Consider the following 23,728-nt stretch of genomic DNA (forward strand, 5'->3'; position numbering starts at 1 on the left):
CAAAAATTTCAGGCTAGCCTCCTTTGTGAAAGAAAAGCTTTTAATTTCAAATTTATTTCAGCCTGTATATGTGCAGAAGAGATTCCAGTTGTCTCTCAGTATCTGTTTTCCATTTCTTCTCCAGTGAAAATACACAGTTTTTAAATGAAATAAAATCTACTTTCCCCAAGTCTTTACTTGCAGCTAGGTATGGATACCTGACCAAGTTCAAGTCAATAGGATGTGAGCAGAAATGTAGTGCATGACTTCCCAGAAGTGTGTTTAAAGGAAGGCATGGGCCTTTCTTCTCCTCAGCCCTCCTTTCTCCTGGCTCAAAGGTGGACATTGAAGGCTAAAGCCTGTGCAGCCATCTTGGACCAGCAGGTGAGTGGCCATGAGTTGAGGACAGCAGAGTAAAAAGACAGAAAGAGCCTGAGCCCTTGATGGTCACGGGACCGTCACACCAGCCCTGGACTGCTTATGTCCAGACCTTATGTGAGTTTGATATAAAACTCTATCTAGGGCTTTCCTGGTGGCGCTGTGGTTGAGAATCCGCCTGCCAATGCAGGGGATACGGGTTCGTGCCCCGGTCTGGGAAGATCCCACATGCCGCGGAGTGGCTGGGCCCGTGAGCCATTGCCGCTGAGCCTGTGCCTCCGGAGCCTGTGCTCCGCAACGGGAGAGGCCACAACAGTGAGAGGCCCGCGTACCACAAAAAAAAACAAAACAAACAAACAAAAACTCTATCTTATTTAAGCCACTGGCAGAGTTGTCTGCATTTCCCAGTTAAACTCAATCTTAATTGATAAAATGAGATATTATACACTTTAGATAAATCTAATATTTTTAGGCATTGGATAGACCTGTGAAATTCAAGTCAATTACTCTATATAGAGACATGGGAGCACCACAGCTGGCCATTTTTAGTTAAGTCACACTTTGGCCAGTGATACTAACTACTCCCTCATGTCCTGTGATGTCATCTATATTCATTAAAAAAAGTAACAGCTGTTCACAACAACAGGTCATTTCAAGGCAGTTGTTAGTAACCAACTGTCTCACTAGAAAGAGAAGTTAGGAGAGCTGCAGAGACCAATAGCTGCTCAGATTATAGAGAAGCTGGACTAGTGATAAGAAACATTAATAATGAGAAGAAATCAGATTCCAAGAGAAATCAGCAGGGAAACTATGAGGCAGAGCTTTTAAATAGTTTAAAACAGATAATCCATCTATCATTATCCAAGTCCAAATTTAACATAAGACCAACAAACATTTAGATTTCACAAATCCATACTGAGACTTACCTTTGTATTTTCCCTAAGTATCCTTTATTGAGAGAGAGATGAAAGATTAAAGGACAAATAGAGTTAAGACTAAGAAACAATGTGTTGTGTTAATGATTGAGTGGTGTGTTTATTTTATTTTTCAAGGAATTTAGCTTCAAGGACTTTGTTTATATGTGTTATGACAAATATGAAAGCTTTGTCCATTTATACATATATGAGCCGGCCTGGTTCTAGCCAAATGCAAAGAATTATTAGAACTATTAGCTTTAAGGAAAAAAGAATAAATCATTAGAAAGTTGGAGCAAATTCTTGCTTTCAGTATTAAAAAAAAATCTGTAAAATACAGAATGTCTCTCAATGAGGTCTCATTGGTGCATTTGATCTGCATGTTAGAGAAAAGAGGAAGAAGGTCTTAATTATACATGCTGCACTATGGGTCTTATCCAAAACCCATGGATGCTACTGATTACAAATGAGCCTTACCTATTCACTAAGGCCTGTTGGGTGAGACTGCTCCCGGGGAATACTGTATGCTAGTACTTTGGGTGAGTTAATGTACACTGCTGGATCCTAAAAAGGAACACATAGGCAGCCACACACCAAACACTGCACTGTTTCTTGGACAAATTCCTACCTTAGGTCAGTCTTTCCCATAATTAAATACACAAATAAAGCTTGGACTATTACAAAACACATTTTCCAAATTTCCAGGTCATTCAAATGCAATGGTCATAAAATATGCATCTTTGAAGAGAATGCTTCTAATTTTTTAGAGCCCATCCAGAGTAGATGCCCAGGCAAGAACTTGGCTAATGTTACTTCACCCACACCAAGGCCCTGATGGGTAAGCAAAATAAACTTTAGGATGAAAGTGCAGAGCAAGTCTTCATTTTTGTATAATGCTGTATTGTTTAATTCAGGCATTATTCCCCCAAGAAAATAAGCACTGAGCTCTTTGGTATCTAAAGTCATATACTGACGGATTGAACTTTCTCTTTTGGAATTAAAATTGGATAAAGCTCAGATCTCCCATTCTCAGAAGGGAATAAAAGTTCAGGTAGGCGTGGGTGATGAGGCAAAGATGTCATTGGTAAGACAAGCGGTCATTTCCTTGAGTGCATGACCTCTTTGGCCTATGCAATTTTACCACGTGAAACTGTAAAGATCTTAACAACAAGCTAATGTGTTGCTTTCCCACCTTGTCTGAACATCATGGGATGAAGAAGAAAAGTCAAGTTACCTTTCTCATCTGAGCCAGCAAGCCTTCAAACTCCTTCAGGTTTAGCGTTGTCCCACTGTAAGACGCACAGCTATTTGCTGCTTTGCCCAGCCAGTAAATAGTCACTAGTACCTGGGAAAGAGAACCACGCACAAAGAATTACTTTTAAACTAAGGAATCAATAATGCTCCCCTAACAGGAAAGCAGGAGGAGAGAATGTGCAACATTAATTTACAAAAACCACCATCCATGAGGCATCCATTCTAGGTAAAATCATTTTAATAAGAACCCAATGTTGCATCGGTCAACACAAACATGATTCAGTAGCTAAAGTAAGACTCCAGTTTTAGGAAGAATTTGGTTGTGAGAATGTGATCTATAAGACAGCAAGAAGGAAAAATAAATCCTCCAAAATTATTTTCATATCATGAAGGTTTCAAAACCAGGAAGCAAAATTTTTCAGAAACTCTGGAGTCTTTCCCCAGACCAGCAATGAAACAGGCTGTCAATCCCTTTTGACAGAGGTGCTTTTTTTTTTTGTGGTACGCGGCCTTCTCACTGTTGTGGCCTCTCCCGTGTGGAGCACAGGCTCCGGACGCGCAGGCTCAGAGGCCATGGCTCACGGGCCTAGCCGCTCCGCATGTGGGATCTTCCCGGACCAGGGCACGAACCCGTGTCCCCTGCATCGGCAGGCGGACTCTCAACCACTGCGCCACAGGGAAGCCCGAGAGAGGTGCTTTTAAAGGCCCATAATTTCTACTTGTGGGCACAGAGGTTCTGCTAAGACCACTGGCAAAAATTTTTCAAAGGAGTGATAAAGGTTAATTAGTGGTTTCCAGCACAAGATCAACAAAATATATCTAATTAAAGTCAGAAGACAGCAATGTAACGAAGAATGCAATCTGCAGAGACCTAGCTCTGGGGTACGGTTAGATTCCTATTAATCTGAGATGGGAAATTTTTAGCCTGGTCAAGACGACTGTCAATTAACAACCTTGGATATTTAAGGATGTCTATGAATATTCACTGGTGTGAAGCTACAGTCCTAAGTTAATTTTGTTCTGTCTTTCCAAAGAAACTGTCCGCAAAAGCAAAGGCTCTTTACATTGACTTCCCCATAGAACCCAGCAGGGGTCAGCTGAAGATGAGCTCCTTAAAGTTGAATTATTGGGATCTGAAGCCTATGGAAAAGCTAAGATTACTTTTTTGTTTTCACATTTGGTCTCATTGCTTCAACTAGGCTGGGAGGTATTTATTGTACCTCCCTCTACTTGCTAGGCCAGAAAATGCGTTGGACAATGGGATATGTATACATGCTTCCGGATAGCAATAGGCCCAAGATATGGTTATGCCCATCATTGCTAGGATGTGATTTGGTTTTCTACCTCTGTGGGAAAATGTTACTTTAGGAATACTTCAAAACTTCCAGAAATTCTTTTTTAACTGATCGCTTACAAATAACTTTCCAGAGAACAGAAAATTGAGAATGTCAGGACATGAACTAGAGCCATAAAATAACTAATGTGTGCTAAGAGTATGAGGCTCTCTTGAAAAGTGTAATAGGAAAATGGAAGATAGAACTGTGTTGTGGTTTAGATTATGAGGTTTCTGTTTAAAATTGTTTGATGAAAAATGTCAAATATCCCGGCTTTATAGAGGAAGAAAAAGAAGATAAGAATGAGAATGTCAATCAAATATAAAAACACTCTGAAAATTTCTTTAAAAGGGGAGGGTCACAGCCAATTTTAAAATTTTATATACAGAAGGTCATTTCTTACATTCTTCAATTTAAACTTAAAATAAAAGAGCACTAACATACTTGCCTTGGAAAATAAGATCTAACTCTAAAAAGTTGATTTTGGAAGGTACTAATAAAAACTCAAAAGAGTAATAGGAAAAAAAACCACAAAAGGTACAGGCCCACAACAGTCAACACTATTCATATTATGCTAATCTTTTCCCCAAAACAACTTGCCCAACTGCTTAATTTAATAATCCCATCTGTGCCTACCAATGGCAAGGAAGTAATGTTGGTGCTGAAACAGATCATTCTCTGTTTAAGAAACCAAATTACAAATGGAGTGCAAGCTTTCATTTATTTATTTCTGGACTAGGCCCTTATCTAATTAAAGAGACCACCCCTCCCCGCAAAATCTACCATTTTAATTTCTATCAGAGTCATTAATTATTCTATCAGAGGCACATATAATTGTTTTCTAAGAAAGATTCTTTCTAGCAAGGCATTGAGAGGCACTGGACTTATGAGCTAAATTTTATACTTGAACCATCAAAGATAGAAGGAAAAAAGTTTGGAAAGTGAAATTAAAACACTTACATTTTTCAGCTTCCTGCTATAATCAAGGCTCCTAGTTTGGAAAAAGGAAAAGAAAATATGATCAGTTTCTTCACTGTGATCTTCCCTTCAACACCTTTAAGATGTATTTGAAAGCTAACATATATAATGAAATCAGCAGAATATATTATTTTTAAGGTGTATGATTAGTGATTTCAGGTACTAAATAAAATTACTTAGAAAACAAAATACAGAAGGATAAGGTGGGATTAAAGTTCCATAATGCACCATGGAAAGATGAATGCTTTGTAACATCTGGAAAATGAAGAATTCCATTTAAAACTACAACTGTTTATATTTGTATAATCAAAGCTTAACTGTAAAAGTAAAATTTTGCCTTGGTTATATATCACTGTCAAATTGAAATCTGACTGCACTTCCAAAATCTTCTTTATACAAGTACTTTTAAAGAAGTTCTAAAACCTTACCTAATTAAAGAGACCTGAAAATATACGTAAAAGAGGCAATGCTATCCTAATACTTGTTCTTTTCTGCTATGGACATAAATCAGTGCTGGGGAATTAGCCATAAGCAGGAAAATATGTATGCTATGTTCAAATATACACACATGCATTCTTAAATATACATAAATGTTTATTCTCAAACTATAAACAAAAAAAGCTACTTGGTGGTACTTTCTACATATTCATACAGTGAAATATAAAAATTTCTCCCAAATTATTTCAAAGTTTCTTTAACATGTCAACAAATAAATACTAGGAAAATAAATGCTACATTTCTTTTTTTCCACAGAACTTCAGTGGGGGGGAGTTGGGGAGGGAGAATGTAATTCTATTATATAAACTAGTCAAGAATTCCTCCAGATATTTAGATCCCAGTTACCTTATTGCTGCATACTCTGACCCAAAGTACATATTAATGAATAGATGCACAATTTTAAGTCAATTGAGACTTGAGGGGACTAGAAAACAATGTAGTCTATAGTCTATACTAATCTAGTCTATACTAAGGAGATAAACCATCAACAGAGACTTAGACTGTAAGAAGCAGTGGTCCAATTTGGATTTGATTAAGAGCATGTTTTCATATTCCCTCCTATTAACAGAAAGATATGTCATTATCTGCTTAGATATTTGCTAGGATTTAAAAAAATTTAACAACAACAGTAACAACAGCAAAACCAGATGAAAATAAACAAAAATCTATAGAAGATTTGAAAGTTTTGTGAAAAACAACTTAAGAACAGGGAACATAAGACTTTTTCTGCACTGACAATGACTGTTTTTTGACTAAAATTGTGACCCAGTTCTTAAAAAAAAAAAATCACACTTGGCACACAGTAGGAGCTCACAAAATATTTGTTTGAATGACTTCCACGTAACAGCCAATTATGTGGAAATGCTCCCACATTTTTCAGAGACATCCTCGGGAGCAATCCAAAGGCTTTCCTCATTTTCATCCAATTGCTGCGATTCCCTGGAATGATACTTGCTGCATGCCCTTCTGGATTATGTTTTTTTTTTTTTTTTGGTGGTACGCGGGCCTCTCACTGCTGTGGCCTCTCCCTTTGTGGAGCACAGGCTCCGGACGCGCAGGCTCAGCAGCCATGGCTCACGGGCCCAGCCGCTCCACGGCATGTGGGATCTTCCTGGACTGGGGCACGAACCCGTGTCCCCTGCATCCGCAGGCGGATTCTTAACCACTGCGCCACCAGGGAAGCCCCTGGATTATGTTTTCATGTCCCATCAAGGTCGTCTGGCACCCATTACAGTAGAGTTCACAGAATTACACACAGAGTAATCATTTGCAGTTTTCCCTCTTTCTTTCTTTATAGTCTACTCAAGTTACTTCTCAAAAAAAAAAAAAAAGAAGAAAAATTACCCACAATGAAAGCTAATCTAAAGAGTATTTTTCAAAAGACAATTTCAAAAAGCATCAAAATCTCCTCATTGGGATCTACCCCTCTACCTATTGCTTCCACTATTAATTGGTGTCAGTAGAGGGTTCTCCATCTCTGCTAATGTTTGGCTCAACTTTCAGAGGGGAAAGCAGAAAAATATAGCAGTTCTACTTTCATCTTCCATAGCTATGAAATCTACATATGTTACAAATGTCCCCTGGACAGTGCCAAGTTAAACCAGCATCACTTACAGAAAAGTTGTGAAGCAGATAGCTCATTCCATGCCCCAATCTTCCCTAATAGTATAAAAGATTTTCTAAGTACCAGAAATGAATTTATGGGATAATTTTTAATATAAAGTTCTTTATGTGCTTCCCAATATTCATACAGTGAAATAAAAATGTTTTCTCCATAATTATGCCAAATTCAACAACCTACAACACTTGTGGACCACCCCTCCCACCATGCTCGTCCTTGCTCATTACCCTTCTACCACACTGGCTGGCCACTCTTCTTTCTCTTTCTAGACATCAAGTTTGTTTCTCTTCCCAGCCTTTCTACCTGATTCCTCTGCCCTGAATACCCTATAGATCTTAGCATGTCTGGCTCTTGCTTCCCATTCATGTCTCAGTCCTCAGCTGAAATGCCATGTCTTTAGAGAGACCATTCTTGACCACCTTTCTTTTTTATTTCCCCCCTGTTTGACTGAGATATAATTGATATAAAACGTTATATAAGTTTAAGGTATGCAACACAGTGATTTGATATATGTATATATTGCCATGGTCACTATCTTTTACACCATCTATTTTATTATTATTATATTTTTTTCTCAGCACTTATCACTCCCTGCAATTTTTAAAAATTTACTTATTTACTTCCCATTTCTTGACACAGGGTATAAATTCCCTGTGAACAGGGGGCCTGTTCTCTAGTGACTGGAAAGTATCAGACACATAATAGCTGCTCAGTAAATCTTTGTTGAATTAATGAAAATGACAGTCATAGGGGAAGGCTATGGGCAAGTATTGCTTAACGAAAATAATAATCTCAAGTGAAGGAAAAACTTAAAAGGGAAGAAAATGAGGAGAAGAAATGCAAAAATGGGAGACAGATGGAAAGGTATGATAAAGAAGGGAAGGGAAGCATAAGGAAGCATAAGGAAGAGGAGACAGAGAAAAGAAGCAGAGAGAAAGAGAAAAAGAACAGAGAAAAGAAGAGGAGAAGGGGAAGACTGTCCAGTAATTGAGAAGTGACTGTCTGTGTGCCACTGGTCTAAGTGACTTTTTTTCCTTTAGAGGTTGCTTTCTGTGCCTTTGAACTAAAGTCGCTTTCGTTAGAAGTTGATTGAACCATTTTCCCAGGTCTGCACTGGGAAAGCTTTAGCTAGAATCATACCTGAAAGAACATTCTGTCCAACATCAAACATGCTAACGTTCTCATTATAGGGGTCTGGGAAGGAGAAGAGAGGGAGAAAGGAGCACCTAAATATATAATGTAAATATTTACTGAAATAAAAGGAGAAACTGACAGTAATACAATAGTAGTATGGGACTTTAATACCTACTTAAATCAATGGACAGATCATCCAGACAGAAAATCAATAATAAAACATTAGTTTCAAATGACATATAAGATGGACTTATTAGATATATACAGAACATTACCACCAAAAGCAGCAGAATACACATTCTTTTCAAGTGCACATGGAACATTCTTCACGATGAATACCACGCAAAAACAAAACAAAAACAAAAAACATTCTGTCCAATTCCATTTTATAGATGAAGACACAGAGCCCTACTGAAGCAAGGGAGCTTGCCTAGGATTATAGACCTGGGGGTAGCAGATGTAGAGGTAGACCTGAGATTTCCTGATGCCCACGGTTTTGTAGAAAAGCAATAAAGTGATATGAGTTCTGAATTTCTAAAACCAGTCTCAGAAGCCTCCTGGTTTAGTAACATATTGATTTAAAGTGACTCTTAAAAAAAAAATGAATGCAGCTGCCAACAGTGTCAAAGGGAACTTTCCTTCACACTCTAAGCAATGTGTGTGTAACAAATGATTACCTACCATGTCACACAGTTACTATTGTTTCTGGGCACTTGCCACCCAGGTGAAACTATGAATATGAGATGAGGCAGAACCTGAAACAATTTCCTAAAATGAATAATGATTTATAGAGACTGGATTTAGGTACAGAAATAAATGAAGCATGTGAGGACTAAAATGAGGTTTATGGTGGCTTACATATTCAAATATCATAATTTTTATTCTGTTCTTTTTACACTTAAGTAAAATTTTCCATGAGAAATATTAAAGAGAGGTCAAAGGTACAAACTTCCAGTTATAAAATAAATAAGTCATGGGGATGTAATGTACAGCATGACAATTATAGTTAATAACACTGTATTGCATATTTGAAAGTTGCTAAGAAATTGCTAAGAGAGTAGATCTTAAAAGTTCTCATCACAAGAAAAATAAACTTTATATGGTGACAGATGTTAACTAGACTTATTGTGGTAAACATTTTGCAATATATACAAATATTGAATCATTATGTTGTACACCTAAAACGAATATAATAGTGTATGTTAATTGTACTTCAAAAAAGAAGAGGCACATTGACAACAGAGAAGTGATTTTTACATAATCAATCATGGCTGACTCTCCCTTATTCCCAGTCATAAATCATAAAATCCAAAAATCATAAAATCCAATATGAACTCCAACTTGATTTCATTTAGTAGGTTCAATTATTTTTCCCCATCATTAAGAAGAAGCCAGTATCGGCAAATAGCAAAAAATTAACAGCTCTGAATTTTGGTTTTTTTCTCTTTTCTGTACTTCTATGATAAAATGACCCAAAAGTAATCAAAAGGAGAAGTATAGCCAGTCCAAAGATGCTATCTATGTAATTAAGCTTATTATTAAAGTATATTAATGCCAAATACTGTTTGACTAGTTTCAAAAATGTTTTATCTGAATCTGGCAGAGTCTAAAGAACTTTTAAACTACAGGAAAGTTACCTCTACCATCTCAAAAGGACTTTTCATCTCATTACTTTGCTCATGAGCTATTTCTTCACAGAGAAGGACATTGCCTTTTCTTTTACTATGACATTCTTTTCCAAGAATTCTTTGGCCCCAAACATGGCTCACTGGGTAGATACAGTCAACAATAGCCAAATGGCCAATGATCCATCTTCAAAGAACTTGATCACTGACACATATGAGAAAACAGTTACAAATGTAAATGAAGAAGAGATTTTTCCATAATCTATTGACTTCTTTGCATAATAAACAGAGTTCAAATCTGTTTATGGAGTTTGCAGTCTTCCAGGAGCCTATTCATATGCCCAACTGGAGCCAATAAAAGCTTTTTGTCTAACCCAAACAGATTTGTGCATATCTCTCCCTTGCCTCTCTCTCTGTTAAATTTCACTTAACATTTTCCTCCCTTTCTCTAAAATTCTAACTCTATATACATGATTTTTGCATTTCAAAAAATTATGTTTGATCAGAATGAAAGCTATACACAAGGGAAGGCCAATGTGGTTTATTTTGAAAGCTAGGTTTTTACCTTCACATTTTAATTTTCTTAGGCATGCCCAGTTCTCTGCCTCTTAGACCTTACATCATCATCATAAAACTGCAAATCAAACCATAAATGGGTTTCCCTTGAACATAAATCATGCATTACTTACTTGACTGTTACTCTGTTGGATGTATCCTGTAGGTCACTCGGGTCAAAAAGTTGAGATTCTTTAAGGCCGAGCTCTTTACAACCTCTCAAGAATAATATGATATTGTCCTGGAAGGAAGAAAAGAAATCCAAGTCTATATTATTTTATATTATTTTATCAACCAGCCTTTCTTCTTTAATAGTCAGAATTACTGGAGGGATGTCAGTCATTAAGGCAGTGAGAGTCAGGTGTGAGTCATGGCCTGTTGGATAATAAAATCATACCTCATTAGGAAATGCTGGAATAAATAGACACTTCAAACTTCTAAACCCACAGCTATGTCAAATTCATTTTTTTCCCTTTATCTTTTCACATTTGTATAAAACTGTAAGTTAAATGCCATTGGAAAGCAGAAATTAGCAATTTGGGGGAAATAGTACTCAAAACCCATGAATTCCCTATTGCTTCAAAGTTTTGTCCATGTCTTATTGCCTAGAATCTGGTTCAAAATGGATATATATATATTTTTAAATAGGTTTTACTACCCAAGTATCATCTTCAACAAGTTTTTCTTTTTAATTGATCTTCAAAAATATATCCTTATCTTAAAAAAAAGGGTACAAATGAACTTATCTACAAAACAGAAATACAGTTTGTAGAAAACAAACTTATAGTTACCAGGGGTAAGGGCAGGGGAGGGATAAACTGGGAGATTGGGATTGACATATACACACTACTATATATAAAATAAAATAGATAATTAATAAGGACCTACTGTATAGCACAGGGAACTCTACTCAATACTCTGTAATGGCCTATATGGGAAAAGAATCTAAAAAAGAATAGATATATGTATGTGTATAATTGCTTCACTTTGCTGTACACCTGAAACTAATACAACATTGTAAATCAACTATACTCCAATAAAATTTTTTAAAAATACATCCTTTATCAATGGTTTTGACCAGTAATACCTCTTTGTGGACTTATAAACTGAATTAAATGGGGTGGGGAAATCTAGACTTAAATGGAAAGGGAAAAATGAGGGGGCAAGGAAATCTTTTGAATATAATGTCAAAGACCCTCCTCATGGTGACAAATTTCTCTAGCAGGTACAAGTTTACTTTGACCTGGCAGAGTAGCAGACACAATCGACAGCTGAGGAGGGTTCTGGTCTTCATCTGTTGGGAGTCATTAAGAATAAATAAATGGTTCTGGAAGGAATTGCAAATTGTGAGTCATACTTTTGGAACTCTAGGATGTTAGCAGCAGGTTCATCAGTTATAAGTCTCCAATTATCATCTTCCTAAAAGATCTCTGATGAGCTAACTGGTCCCATCAGGTAGTTCAAACTACAGGAAAGGAATGATGAAGGCTGGTTCCAGGAGGCAGATCAATGTGAATCCATCTAAACGCTCTAAGAAAGATGCTACAAAAATCTGAAATAATGGTGGTGGTAAATAAATCATATATTCACCCAAGTGCAATTTAACAAAGCGAACAAAAATCATAGTAGTTCCCAATGACCAGTGTGTAGGTAGGATTCTAAGATGGTCCCCAAGAATCTCACCCACTGATGGACACACCCTGTATAATCACCTCCCCTTGAGTGCCAGTGGAACCTGTGCATGAGATGGGTTACCACTCTGTGATTAGGTCATTAACCAGTGGCTTTGAGTTGATCAAAAGAAAGATGACCTGATTGCACCTGACCTAATCAGGGGAGCTTTTCAAAGAAGGTGAAGTCAGAATTCCTGCTGGCCATGAGTTCTATAGCTGCAAGGAGATGTCTTCTGTCAAGAACAACATGAGCTTGGAAGAGGCTTGGAAGAAGCTCAGCTTGGACTTCAGCCCTTGCCAACACCCCGATTTCAGCATTGTAAGCAAAATATTCAGTCACTCCACGTCCATACTTCTGATTACAGAAACTAAGATAATCAGTGGGTGTTGACTGAAGATGCTAAGTTTACAGTAATTTTTTATGCAGCAATAAAAAATAATACTTCAGGTTCAAAATAACAAGAGCAATAGCAATAAATTGCTAATGGTTATATAGCCCGTATTATATGCCAAGCATTCTTCCAAGAATTTTACATATATTAGCTCACTTAATCCCTGCACAACCTTATGAGGTGGATACTATTATCATCCTCATTTTACAGATAAGCAGTATGAGGCACAGAACAATTAAGCATCATTAAGGCCACACAGCCAGCAAAGGATGGAGGTGCAAAACAACACGGTGTATATGAGGAATTCAAACATCAAATCTGAGGCTGGTATCAAAGGAAGATGAGGCTATGGAGTCAGGGTCTGATCATGGGGTCCTTGAAGGCCACGGAAGGCAGGCTATGGAAGTCACAGAGGGGTGGTGATCTGAGAAGTAAGTGTCCAGGTCTGCAGCAGAAGTAGATTGCTGGGGGTAGGCCTGGGGGGGAGGTAGAGGGTGCAAAGGAAGGACTTAAGAGCAACAAGACAGGAGACAGGGAGACCAATGAGGAGATACTCGAATCTCACTTCCTCCCATGGAGGGTAGCCCACCCCAGAATGTTTTCTTTCCTGTGCCCCTGGATTTTTCAGTAGGTAAGAAGTGCCATCATTCACAATATCTGTGTCCTTCACAACACCTCTTGTAGACTGACCATGAGCTGGTAAGAGTCTGAAGTCATCCATACCCTTCACAGTCTCTCCTGCAATTACTCTGCATGTTTTAAAATTATCCAATTCTCCTTGGAGTTTTTCTATTTTCCCTCCCATCTCCAGAGGTTTGTAGAGGTTCAGGTGAGTCTTTTCTAGGCATGCAGCTCTCTTTCTGGTTGGCCTAGGAGCTCTGAGGGCTTCTTACCCAGAGGAAAGCAAAGGATGGGTCCCGGAATTCTCTAGGAATCATCTGGGACCCCATTAAAAGGACCAGACTTGTGACCACCACGTGGTCCCATCAGAGGCACAAGACCGTGGCACGTCAGATTCGCAAGAAAGGCAAGAAGGTGCTCTTCCCACGTGCATTCCAAGATGCGCCTCAAGTGCCACGCTATCTTCAGCACACAAACTACAAACACAGAAGCGTTGCGTCGCCAGCTGGACTGAACATTTTGGGCCGGGAGATTTAAATAACGGCAGGTCTCCTTCCAGCTCCGTGCTGCAATCTAATGATGCTGGAAGGGAGCCAGACCCCAGTCAGGAGAAAAGCACCCCCCCTCCCCCCCAGCCAAGAGCTAACAGGGGCAGCGACCCCAGCTGGCGGGGAGGCTGTGCCTTTAATTACCTAAAATGCATCCTGCAAATTCCCATCTGCCTTACTCACACTGAGTTTCTTCCACATTTACAACTCCAAGCAAAACTAACATCTTAGTGTCTTAGTTTCAGAAGCCAAGCAACACAACTGGTTCTCAAATCTGGCAAAGAAGAAATGAAGACACCGATTTACCACAATGACTATTCAATTTAGCTCTTACTAGCGTAGTATTGCAAACTCATTAAGACTTAGGCCTCAAAAGAAGTTTTTAAAAGACTCTTCAAAAAGTCAATGTCATGATAAAACAAAAATCGGAGGCTAAAGAGACATGATGACCAAATGTAATGTACGACATCTGATTGGATCCTAGATCCAAAAAAGGAAAAGTAAATAAGGCTATGAAAGTCCAGTTTAAATGTGGACTGTTGTTGGATAATATTATTGGATGAATGTTAATTTTCTTAGGCCTGATGATGATGATGGTATTGTGGTTATATGAGAGAATGCCTTTATTTTTAGGCAAATATATGAATTATTTAGGGACAAGTTATCATGTCTATAACACAATTTCAAATGCTTCAAGAAAAAAATGTGTGTGTGTGTGTGTGTGTGTGTGCACACGAGAAAGAAATAAAGCAAATATGGCAAAATATTAATAATTGGTGAATCTATATCTCAAAGGCTGGCAATTTTTTCCTGTAAAGTGCCAGAGAGTAAATATGGCTTTGTGGGCCTGTGGTAGTCTCTGTCAAAATGACTTAACTCTTTCACTGTAGCCAGACAAATACACATCTGAATGGAAGTTGTCAGCATCTCTAAACACTTCATTTACACAAGCAGGCATCGGGCTGGATTTGACCCACAGGCTGAAGTCCAATGGCCCTGTTCTACGTGAACAGTATTCGGGTATTCATTATGCCCTTTGTACATTTAAAAACTTTCCAAACAAAGTTTGGAGAAAAGGTTTTTAAATTTGTAAACATGTCTTCAATTCCATAGGATTGTGAGTTCACTCGCAAAACCAGTTTCATAAAATTCAAGGGAAAAATAATGGTCACCTCAGAGACAACTACTGCAAACTTCCTAAGGTAAATGCTCAAGTGCTACTGATGGAAAGTTACTATTTCTGGCTAATAGGAAAGTGCTGTAACATGAGCCTCAGTTCAACACAGATGGGGAACATAAAGTTCCTAAAAGAGTTCATTTCGTGCTCGACTAATAGTAATATATGGATTTATACCCCTGTTTACTTAACTACTATGCATTCACTCCTCCTTGTTCTTGGTCCAGTGGTTTCCCATTTCACTAATTTGTGGGCCACCCCTGTTTATGAGACCATCCCCTGGGGGCCCAGGGTTGAGGCCTGAGCTTTCTGCCCTCTCCTGGGGCCTCTTCTCTGAAGAAGTCCTGGTACTTGTCTGCCCTTCTCGCTCCAAAGGTAAGATGAAGGAAGGCCCAGGATGGTCTCTACCCCCAGAGTTTTACTGGCATATAGTAGGTACTCAGTAAATATTTAAAACAAATTAAGCACTACATTCTAGGTACTTAGAAGAATGAAAAAAAAAAAAAACCCACAAAATTCTAGTAGATGAAATAATAAGGACTTAGAAGTATCTTATCTTCAGGATTAATTTTCATGATCCGTCAAATAGCTGGATTTGTTCAAGATACACATAAACAGAGGTTTGTTTATGAAAAATTGTCTAATTAGACAATGGAATTGAGAGAAGAACAAATGTATCATGGAACACATAACATAACGTAACAGCTTTGGAGTCAGGAGGACTCCAGTTAGAATCCCAGCCTCATCCTTGTACTAGTTACGCGGCCTGGGCATGGTTCCTAACCTTCTTGAATCTTGAATTTCTAATCTGTGAGGTGGGGCGGGGGGGTGACATCAACCTTATAGGGATGTCAGAATTACAGGAACTGTATATAAAGAACACAGCCCAGTGTCTGGGAACTTCCAGGTACTCATTCTATGTAAGTTATGTATTATCATGGCATTATTGTCAACTCAGGTCAAGAAGGGACCATAAAAGGTGAGATGAAGAACAGTTTATCCATCTAAAAAAAACCAGACATGGTGTGTATTTATAGCCCTTGCCAGTTACATGGGAGATTTGGTTTTTTTTTTTTTTTTTTTTTTGTGGTACGCGGGCCTCTCACTGTTGTGGCCTCTCCCATTGCGGAGCGTAGGCTCCGGACGCGCAGGCTCAGCGGCCATGGCTCACGGGCCCAGCCGCTCTGCGGCATGTGGGATCTTCCTGGACCGGGGCACGAACCCGCGTCCCCTGCATTGGCAGGCGGGTTCTCAACCACTGCGCCACCAGGGAAGACCGAGATTTGTTTTTTTAAAGGGTAGTTGCAATTATTGTTGTTTAGTTACTGTTATAAATTGCCAACTTGACACTTTTATACAGGCAGCCTCAAACTTAGGTGCAAGCTATGTACCAAAAGCCCACTTGTAAGATGGTGGCTTGTAGGTCATCATTTGTAATTATCTCACAGAAATAGTCTTTGTATGGTGGTTCCCAGTTCAGGTCAGAAAGGCCGACTTAGTCCAAAATGTACCTGAAGGGGAGTCCTAATTACACTATGGAAACTAATGGCTTTGCAGAACAACATTTCAGTAGGAAAGTGTATTCAGAAATGCCTGCCCGGCATATGTACAATGGAATATTACTCAGCCAGAAAAAGACACTAAATTGAGTTATTTGTTGTGAGGTGGATGGACCTAGAGTCTGTCATACAGAGTGAAGTAAGTCAGAAAGAGAAAAACAAATACCGTATGCTAACATATATATGTGGAATCTAAAAAAAAGAAAAAATGGTTCTGAAGAACCTAGGGGCAGGACAGGAATAAAGATGCAGACATAGAGAATGGACTGGAGGATATGGGGAGGGGGAAGGGTAAGCTGCGACAAAGTGAGAGAGTGGCATGGACATATATACACTACCAAACGTAAAATAGCTAGCTAGTGGGAAGCAGCCGCATAGCACAGGGAGATCAGCTCGGTGCTTTGTGACCACCTAGAGGGGTGGGATAGGGAGGGTGGGAGGGAGGGAGATGCAAGAGGGAAGAGATATGGGGACATATGTATATGTATAACTGATTCACTTTGTTGTAAAGCAGAAACTAACACACCATTGTAAAGCAATTATACTCCAATAAAGATGTTAAATAAAAAAAAAAAAGAAAGAAATGCCCAACCTTGCTCTAGGCTGTAGTTGGGTGGAGGATTCCAGAGGCCATAGAAAAGGCTTCCTTAGCCCAAGGCAGCACCTCAGGAGGGAAAGGCAGGAGTGACAGAGGAGAAAGGTGGGCCAGCAATTCATTCCAGTGCAGCCCCCTGAGACACATCTCTGTCTCTTCTAGGTTCTCCCTCCTGTCTCCAGAAGGTGAGCAAGGACCTGCTGGCTACCTTTCCCTTTGTCTGCTGTCATTTCCCACTGGCAAGGGGTTTCTCCCTTTCCTTGATCCACTGTGGAACAGCGTGCAGCTTTCTGGCTCTGAGGAAGGCACCAGCACTTAGTGGTTCTCTAGGGAAACCAGACAGGTAGTGGGGAGGGCCTCTACCCAATCTCCTTGGCTTTATTTCCTTTACAGCCAACAGGGAAAGGGCAACACGATGATGGATTTGGAGTTCACAGAAAATGAACATAACGCTCATTTGGGTTTCAAATGAACCCAGACGCCTATATTGCCAGGAATTTAAAATGCAATATATATATAAAGCAACGTATAATTTTCAGTTTCTATAAATGAAAAGACCAGGTGGAGGTAGCAAAATGTAAACTGAGATTACATCTGGTGAATTTATTATTTTAATACATTTTCTATAATAAATACTTGCTTCAAAAATCTTAAGGGTTAGGATATCTCAGAAAGATTTGCAAGCATATAAGAGAAGATCCAGACTTTTTGGAAAATCGATAACTAACACCAATGTTACATTTCTGTTCTATATATAAGGCTTAAAAAAAAAAAGAAAAAACCCATGGTTTTTGTTAGTTTTCCTGCATTTGAAGTGAACAAACTCCCTTTACCAGAAGTGCAATTATGAACTTCAGAACTTAAGGAATACATTACCAAAATATCTCTAGGAAATTACCCTCCAATTAATAGAATTTGGGGATTTCCTGTACCTGCCGTGTGTTCACGGTTGCTCTCCTAACCTGTACAGGTTCCAGCCTGGCTCCATTAATTGGCCGATGTCCAGCCACAATCACCACTAGCCAGACTTTCAGTGCATTTGAGTTTGCCAGGAGCACTTAATGAGGATACCAGGCCTTCCACTGAGAGGTGAGATCTGCTCGTTCTGCCTGGGGGAATTCTGGGGAAGCCTGACCCCGAAGGTGGCAGCTGGGTGGCTGCTTGAAGGCAAAGAAACCACTTTATGGATAGGAAATAAGCAGAAGCACAGCGGATGCCAGGGAGAGAATGTAAGGTTGGAGAGGGGAAGAAAGTTCTAAGAGGTAAGCTTGAGAGAGTTGTGAGAGCCTTTGTGAAGGATCTGGACTGTTCTCTAGACAGTGGGGAATCAAGGCCAGTTGATGAGGACAGAAGGAGTCCTGGGAGCCAATCTTTATTCTAGGAGAATATGTCAGGTGGCAGCAGGAGAGATCCACTGGGTGGAGGAGAGGGTCTGTTTAAGAGAGAATTACAAGAGCTCAGGGAGAGATGTGGAAAGCCTGAACTCATCCAGAAGCAGTAAAGGGGGAGGATGAAAGCACCCCTTGTTGGCTTGGCGGTTGAGTGGATTTAGGAGCAGAGGGTGAGGAGAAGGAAGGGGGTTTGGTTGATGATAAGGTTTTTAGTCATTGGGACCATCTTAAAGAATAGAGGAAGGGGAGATCTGTGAGAAACAGAAATAATAAATTAAGCTTGGAACATTCCATATTCCAATAGCCACAGCTCATCAGGAGCTTTATATTTGGGTCGGCTAGTTAGTGGCTGAATGACCTTGGGCAAGTTGCTTACATGGTCTCTGCCTCAGCTTTCTCTTCGAAAGCCTAAGTTCTTACAAAGGCCTACAAGGCCCTACAGGAGTCGCTGTCCGCTACCACTTGGACCCCACCACCCCTCGCCCCCTGCAGCCGGGCACAGCTCCTTCCTTGCTGGCCCTCAACCAAACCAAGTAGATCCCTGCCAGGGCTTCTGCACTGCTCTTTTTCTTACCTAGATATGACCTAGAATGATCTCTTGTATATAGTAAGTAAACATTCAAGAAATATGCATGGAATGAATGAATGAATGGCCATAAAAACGGGGATAGTCACAATGTCATAGGGCTGTCCTGGAGCTAAATAAGAAATTATATGTCAAGTGCTTAGAATAGAACAGTGTTTGGCACAATAAATGTTTTCCATTGTGATACTTATTTCTATTATTAGGATAAAACCGTTAAGTCATCAGTGAATGGAATTTCTGATTAGAAGGACATTATTGACTTTGGGGACAACTTCAGTACAATTATAGGGTGAAAACCTATAATTTCAGGAAGTTAAGAAATCAGTGTAGAATAAAAACAATAGAGAAAACACAAAGAGACACTTTTGGGAAGCGTAGCAGAGAAGAGATTATGAGAAAACGTACGGTGAGTCCAAGGAAGGTTGGCTGCTTGTTTCTTTTAGGAAAGCTGCAGGTAAGGAGAAACACAGCTCCCCGCTTGTCCTAGAGCTTCCTTGCCAGCCCAGACCACTGACATTATCATCCTCATGAGGAATCCTCACCACGTGTGAGGTTTGAGCCATCAGTTTTCACCATAATCACCTTCCATCCTGCTCACGACTTCTGGCACAGTCATGGAGGACACTGGCACCAGGCTCACCACTGACTACAGTCATCATTCTAGGTGCCTTGACATTCTACACGGCAACCTGTTTGACGGCCTGGCTTTACAGTTCTTTGACGTCCTCAATTCCAATGGTTTTTACTCGTACACTCCATCTCACGATCATAATCATCACCCACACCGGCCCCGCGGAATCACCATTTCCAACATCCTACCCCTTGGCCTGAGTCCCTCTCCTCCCAGGTTTTTCACTTCTTCTCTCCCACACACCTGCTCTCGCATCTCCAGACTCTGCCTTTTGCTCTCAGTCCCTTTCCCTCTCCCCTCATTGCCTTCTTTCTTTCCTGATTCAGTACAGACCAGTCTATTCAACTGCTCCACTGCCTGCGCCTTCAACAGCCCCAGTGCTCCGCCTTTCCATTAGGGAAGAGGAAACAGCAGAGGCGGAACAGTTAGCCTTAGACGTGAGCCTTGGCGGCTAAGCATCACCACTTGTCTCTACTTGAGATGGGATCGGTCACGCCCACTCCTCGTGTTTCTCCGTGGAGGAACAACACTCCTGGCCCCTCACTCTTCCTTCCCTGGGTTGGTGTGGGAGAAGGAACGGGGCATGCTCAGCTCAGCCAGTTTGGGATTTCCTCTCTGTGGAAACATGCGTCCCGTCTGTCTCTGCCGTGTGGGAAGGGGCCTTTCTCTGGGGTGGGAGAGGCCTGTGGTTGTCCAGCTGTGCTAGGAATGGGTGGATGAATTTGTTTAATTCAGGAGCAAGGATTAGCAAACCCACTTGGCTGCAGCTCGAAACCCACGCTCTCCGATTTGTCTCATGAGCGGTAAAGCTGACGTTTTGACCTCTGATTCGTGTGTTTATGTCTCAGCTGGGAGGGGAAGAGAGGAGTGCGATTTACTGATCATCCTAAACCCTAACGCTCTGCTCCTAGTGTCACTGGAAATGATGGTGCTTTATTGGGCCTGGAGCTGCTAGGCGTTTACAAGCTCCCGCCTCAGTGGGCCCCTTGGATCCACTTGGTCATCCTTCTGGCGTCCCTGGCCAGCCCTTCTCCCCATCCTTACAGAGGGTTTTACAAGCCTCCTCTGCTTTTTAAAATCTCTCTGCCATGTCCTCACCTTCTTCGTCAACAGACAGACGTCATTAACCCCCAAGAGTTTGAAATCCCTTCACATCAACCATCCCGAGTTCTGTATCTAAACACTTTTTTAAAAAGAATATAAAGCTGTATGTTTCAAAGCATCTGCAGCCAATCTGTTAACATGTTTTCGTCAATGGGGGTCTGTGTCAGAGGGCAGAGCAAACAGCCAGCAATAAGGCTCTATTATCTTTAGTTTAATTTTTCTATTTATTCAAGCATATTAATTGAATACTTATGGTATGAAAGGCAACGTGCTAAGTGTTTGGGGCAGGAAGGCGTGATAAGAGCTGGCACTCTTCTTTGCAGGTGAGAGAGGTCCAGATGGACCTAGGCTCGTATTGGATTACAGAGCTCAGTGCATCACCCCCACAAGGGGGTAGAGGGGCAGCTGACCCCTTGAAACAACTACAAACCAGGGCTTTTGTGTATTTGGAACCTGGAATTGCTTCATCTCCTATCCACCCTCTCTGCATGTTGGCTTACTTGCTTTCACTGCACCCAGGTTTCCTCCACATGGATCCCCTAGTTTCCAATCTCATACATGAAGGCTGTCAGCCCCCGAGAGGACTAACTCTCTTTTTCACTTGCAGTTTGAAAGCATCCCAGGTAAAGGAAAAGACCCTTATTGGCCTGCCTAGGGTCAGGTCCCCTCCCACTGAGACTAATGGAATGGGGTGAACAAGACCATGGAGCATTTTAATCAACAGTGGGGAGGAACAGGGGCTGGAACAGTTTCCAAAAGAAGGAGAATGTGATTGCCTAGGAAGAGGGCCCAGGGCCGATAAAACTAGCAACACTGGCTACCTTCACAAAACTGGACCAGATTTGGATTTTCCTCTCAAAGTCTTTACAGAGTAGAATACAGAATTACCACTGCCATCTTTCACATTCTAAATATAGCTGATCAGATTTAGTTTTCCTTTAAAGATGTTCTTTTGAAAGGAGCTCTGCACTAAGCTGCAATGCTGCCTCAGTTTCCCAAAGGTAACAGGCTTGATGCCAAAGAGGACCAACCACAGAATGAAGCAGGCCCAAATTACCTAACTAACTCTGTGGGAAGAGCCTTTTCAAGCACAGTTACTTGCCAATACAGCAGTTGGAGCCTAGCTCTTCTTCCCTCAGAACATTTACAGAAACAGAGTGCCCAGACCCAAAAGTTCCAGCACCTTGACTTCATCTCTCTCTTTCTGGATTCCAGACTCATGACTGTCTACAAGGCAGTTGCTTCTCTTTTCAAGGACTTGACATTCAAGCCTACTTGAGGGTCAATGCCACAGTGCTCTATCAGGAGAACTCGGAGGCCAGCCTATTCAGAGAAACCGTCTAGATTCCCAAAAGTGACCAAACTATCCCCCCACCCAAAATAACATTATTATGTTATATTGCCAGATTGTTTTTCAGCATAATTTACAAGTTGTATTTAGGAATTGAATGAAAAATAGCTTTCAGTTGTGTTCAAATAAAACTACTTAAGTCATCTATCATACCTCATTAAATAATACACGTATATTTGACATATAATATAACTTCTGCATTTCTCACAGCAGTGATAGACAAACTGTGATCTGTGGACTGCTGTGGGTTTGGTACTAGTTCATGAAGAGATAAATGCAGAATTGGAAAAGAGTCTTTAGAAACTTTTATTTATTTATTTATTTTTGGCTGCTTTGGTTCTTTGTTGCTGTGTGCGGCACTCTAGTTGCAGCGAGCGGGGGGCTACTCTTTGTTGCAGTGCGTGGGCTTCTCATTGCGGTGGCTTCTCTTGTTGCAGAGCATGGGCTTCAGTAGTTGTGGCACACAGACTCAGTAGCTGTGGCTCGTGGGCCCTAGAGCACAGGCTCAGTAGCTGTGGCACACAGGCTTAGTTGCTCCACCGCATATGGGATCTTCCCGGACCAGGGCTCGAACCCATGTCCCCTGCATTGGCAGGCGGATTCTTAACCACTGCGCCACCAGGGAAGCCCTAGAAACTTTTATAACAACTTGGCATTCTAACCACATCCAAGGGTATGATCACTGGACACATCTCACTGAACAGTGTACACATCATTTTGGATGTTGTCCTAGCTGTGTATTGTATGCACTGCATGGTTAGTTAATGGCACTGGGATCACATATCAGCCCAAACTGGATCAGAAATTAAAAAAACAAACAACAACAAAATGCAAATTTAAACCATAATGAAACACCACTTTACACCAAGTAGAATGGCTATTAAAAAAAAAACCCACAGAAAATAACAAGTGTTGACAAGGATGCGGAGAAACTGGAACCCTTCCTTGTGCATTGCTGGTGGGAATGTAAAATAGTGTAGCTTTTGTGGAAAACAGTTTGGCAGTTGCTCAAAAAGTTAAACACAGAATTACAATATGAACCAGCAATTCCACTTCTAGGTAAATACTCGAAAGAACTGAAAGCAGGGACTCAAGCATATACTTGTACCTCAATGTTCATTTCACAATAGCCAAAAGATAGAAACAAACCAAACCACCTGTTCATAAACAAATGAATGGATAAACAAAATGTGGAATACACATATAATGGAACATTATCCAGCCTTAAAAAGGAAGGAAATTCTGACATACGGTGCAACACGGATGAGTCCCAAAGACACTATGCTAAGTGAAATAAGCCAGACATCAAAAAACAAATACTATATGATTCCACTTAAATGAGGTACCTAGAATAGGAAAATTCAGAGACAGAAAGTATAATGGAGGTTACTAGGGGCTGGGTGTTCTGGGGAGCGGAGAGCTGTTGTTTGACAAGGACAGAGTTACAGTTTGGGATGATGAAAAAGTTCTGAAAATGGTTAGCGGTGATGTTTGCAAAAGCAGTGTTATTACACTTAATGCCACTGGATTGTACACTTATAAATGGTTAAAATGATCAATCTTATGTATATTTTACCATAATAAAAAATGCAACCGCCTCCCCCAACAGCAATAAACCTTCTTCTTTATCACAATAGTATGAGAATCCTTTCCCTAGAGTGTATGTCCTAGGGTGTTCTGGATCAAATAAAACTTGGAAAATGCTACATAAATAGCCCCACGTGGAGTTCATAAAGCTTAGACTAACAGTTCTGAGAAATTCCTTACTAAGAAACTCATAATTTTAACTCAGCATTTCCTAAACACATGGACTTCAGAACCCTTTTGTTA

General features: G+C 40.3%; 1 protein-coding gene across 20 annotated transcripts in view; it reads right to left on the reverse strand.

Moving 5' to 3' along the window:
* The window catches only part of LIMCH1 (LIM and calponin homology domains 1), a 349,588-nt gene that overhangs the window by 98,464 nt on the left and 227,396 nt on the right, over window positions 1-23,728 (reverse strand). For all 20 annotated transcript variants that reach the window (XM_059067026.2, XM_067036161.1, XM_067036160.1 and 17 more), the window contains 3 exons: window positions 10,405-10,511; window positions 4,820-4,850; window positions 2,506-2,616 (listed from right to left, as the gene is read on the reverse strand). In XM_059067026.2, the coding sequence (XP_058923009.1) occupies window positions 2,506-2,616; window positions 4,820-4,850; window positions 10,405-10,511 (249 nt within the window). The remainder of the gene's footprint in view (window positions 1-2,505; window positions 2,617-4,819; window positions 4,851-10,404; window positions 10,512-23,728) is intronic.

The sequence above is a fragment of the Kogia breviceps genome, chromosome 6, assembly GCF_026419965.1.
Source record: "Kogia breviceps isolate mKogBre1 chromosome 6, mKogBre1 haplotype 1, whole genome shotgun sequence".
NCBI classification, from domain to species: domain Eukaryota; kingdom Metazoa; phylum Chordata; class Mammalia; order Artiodactyla; family Physeteridae; genus Kogia; species Kogia breviceps.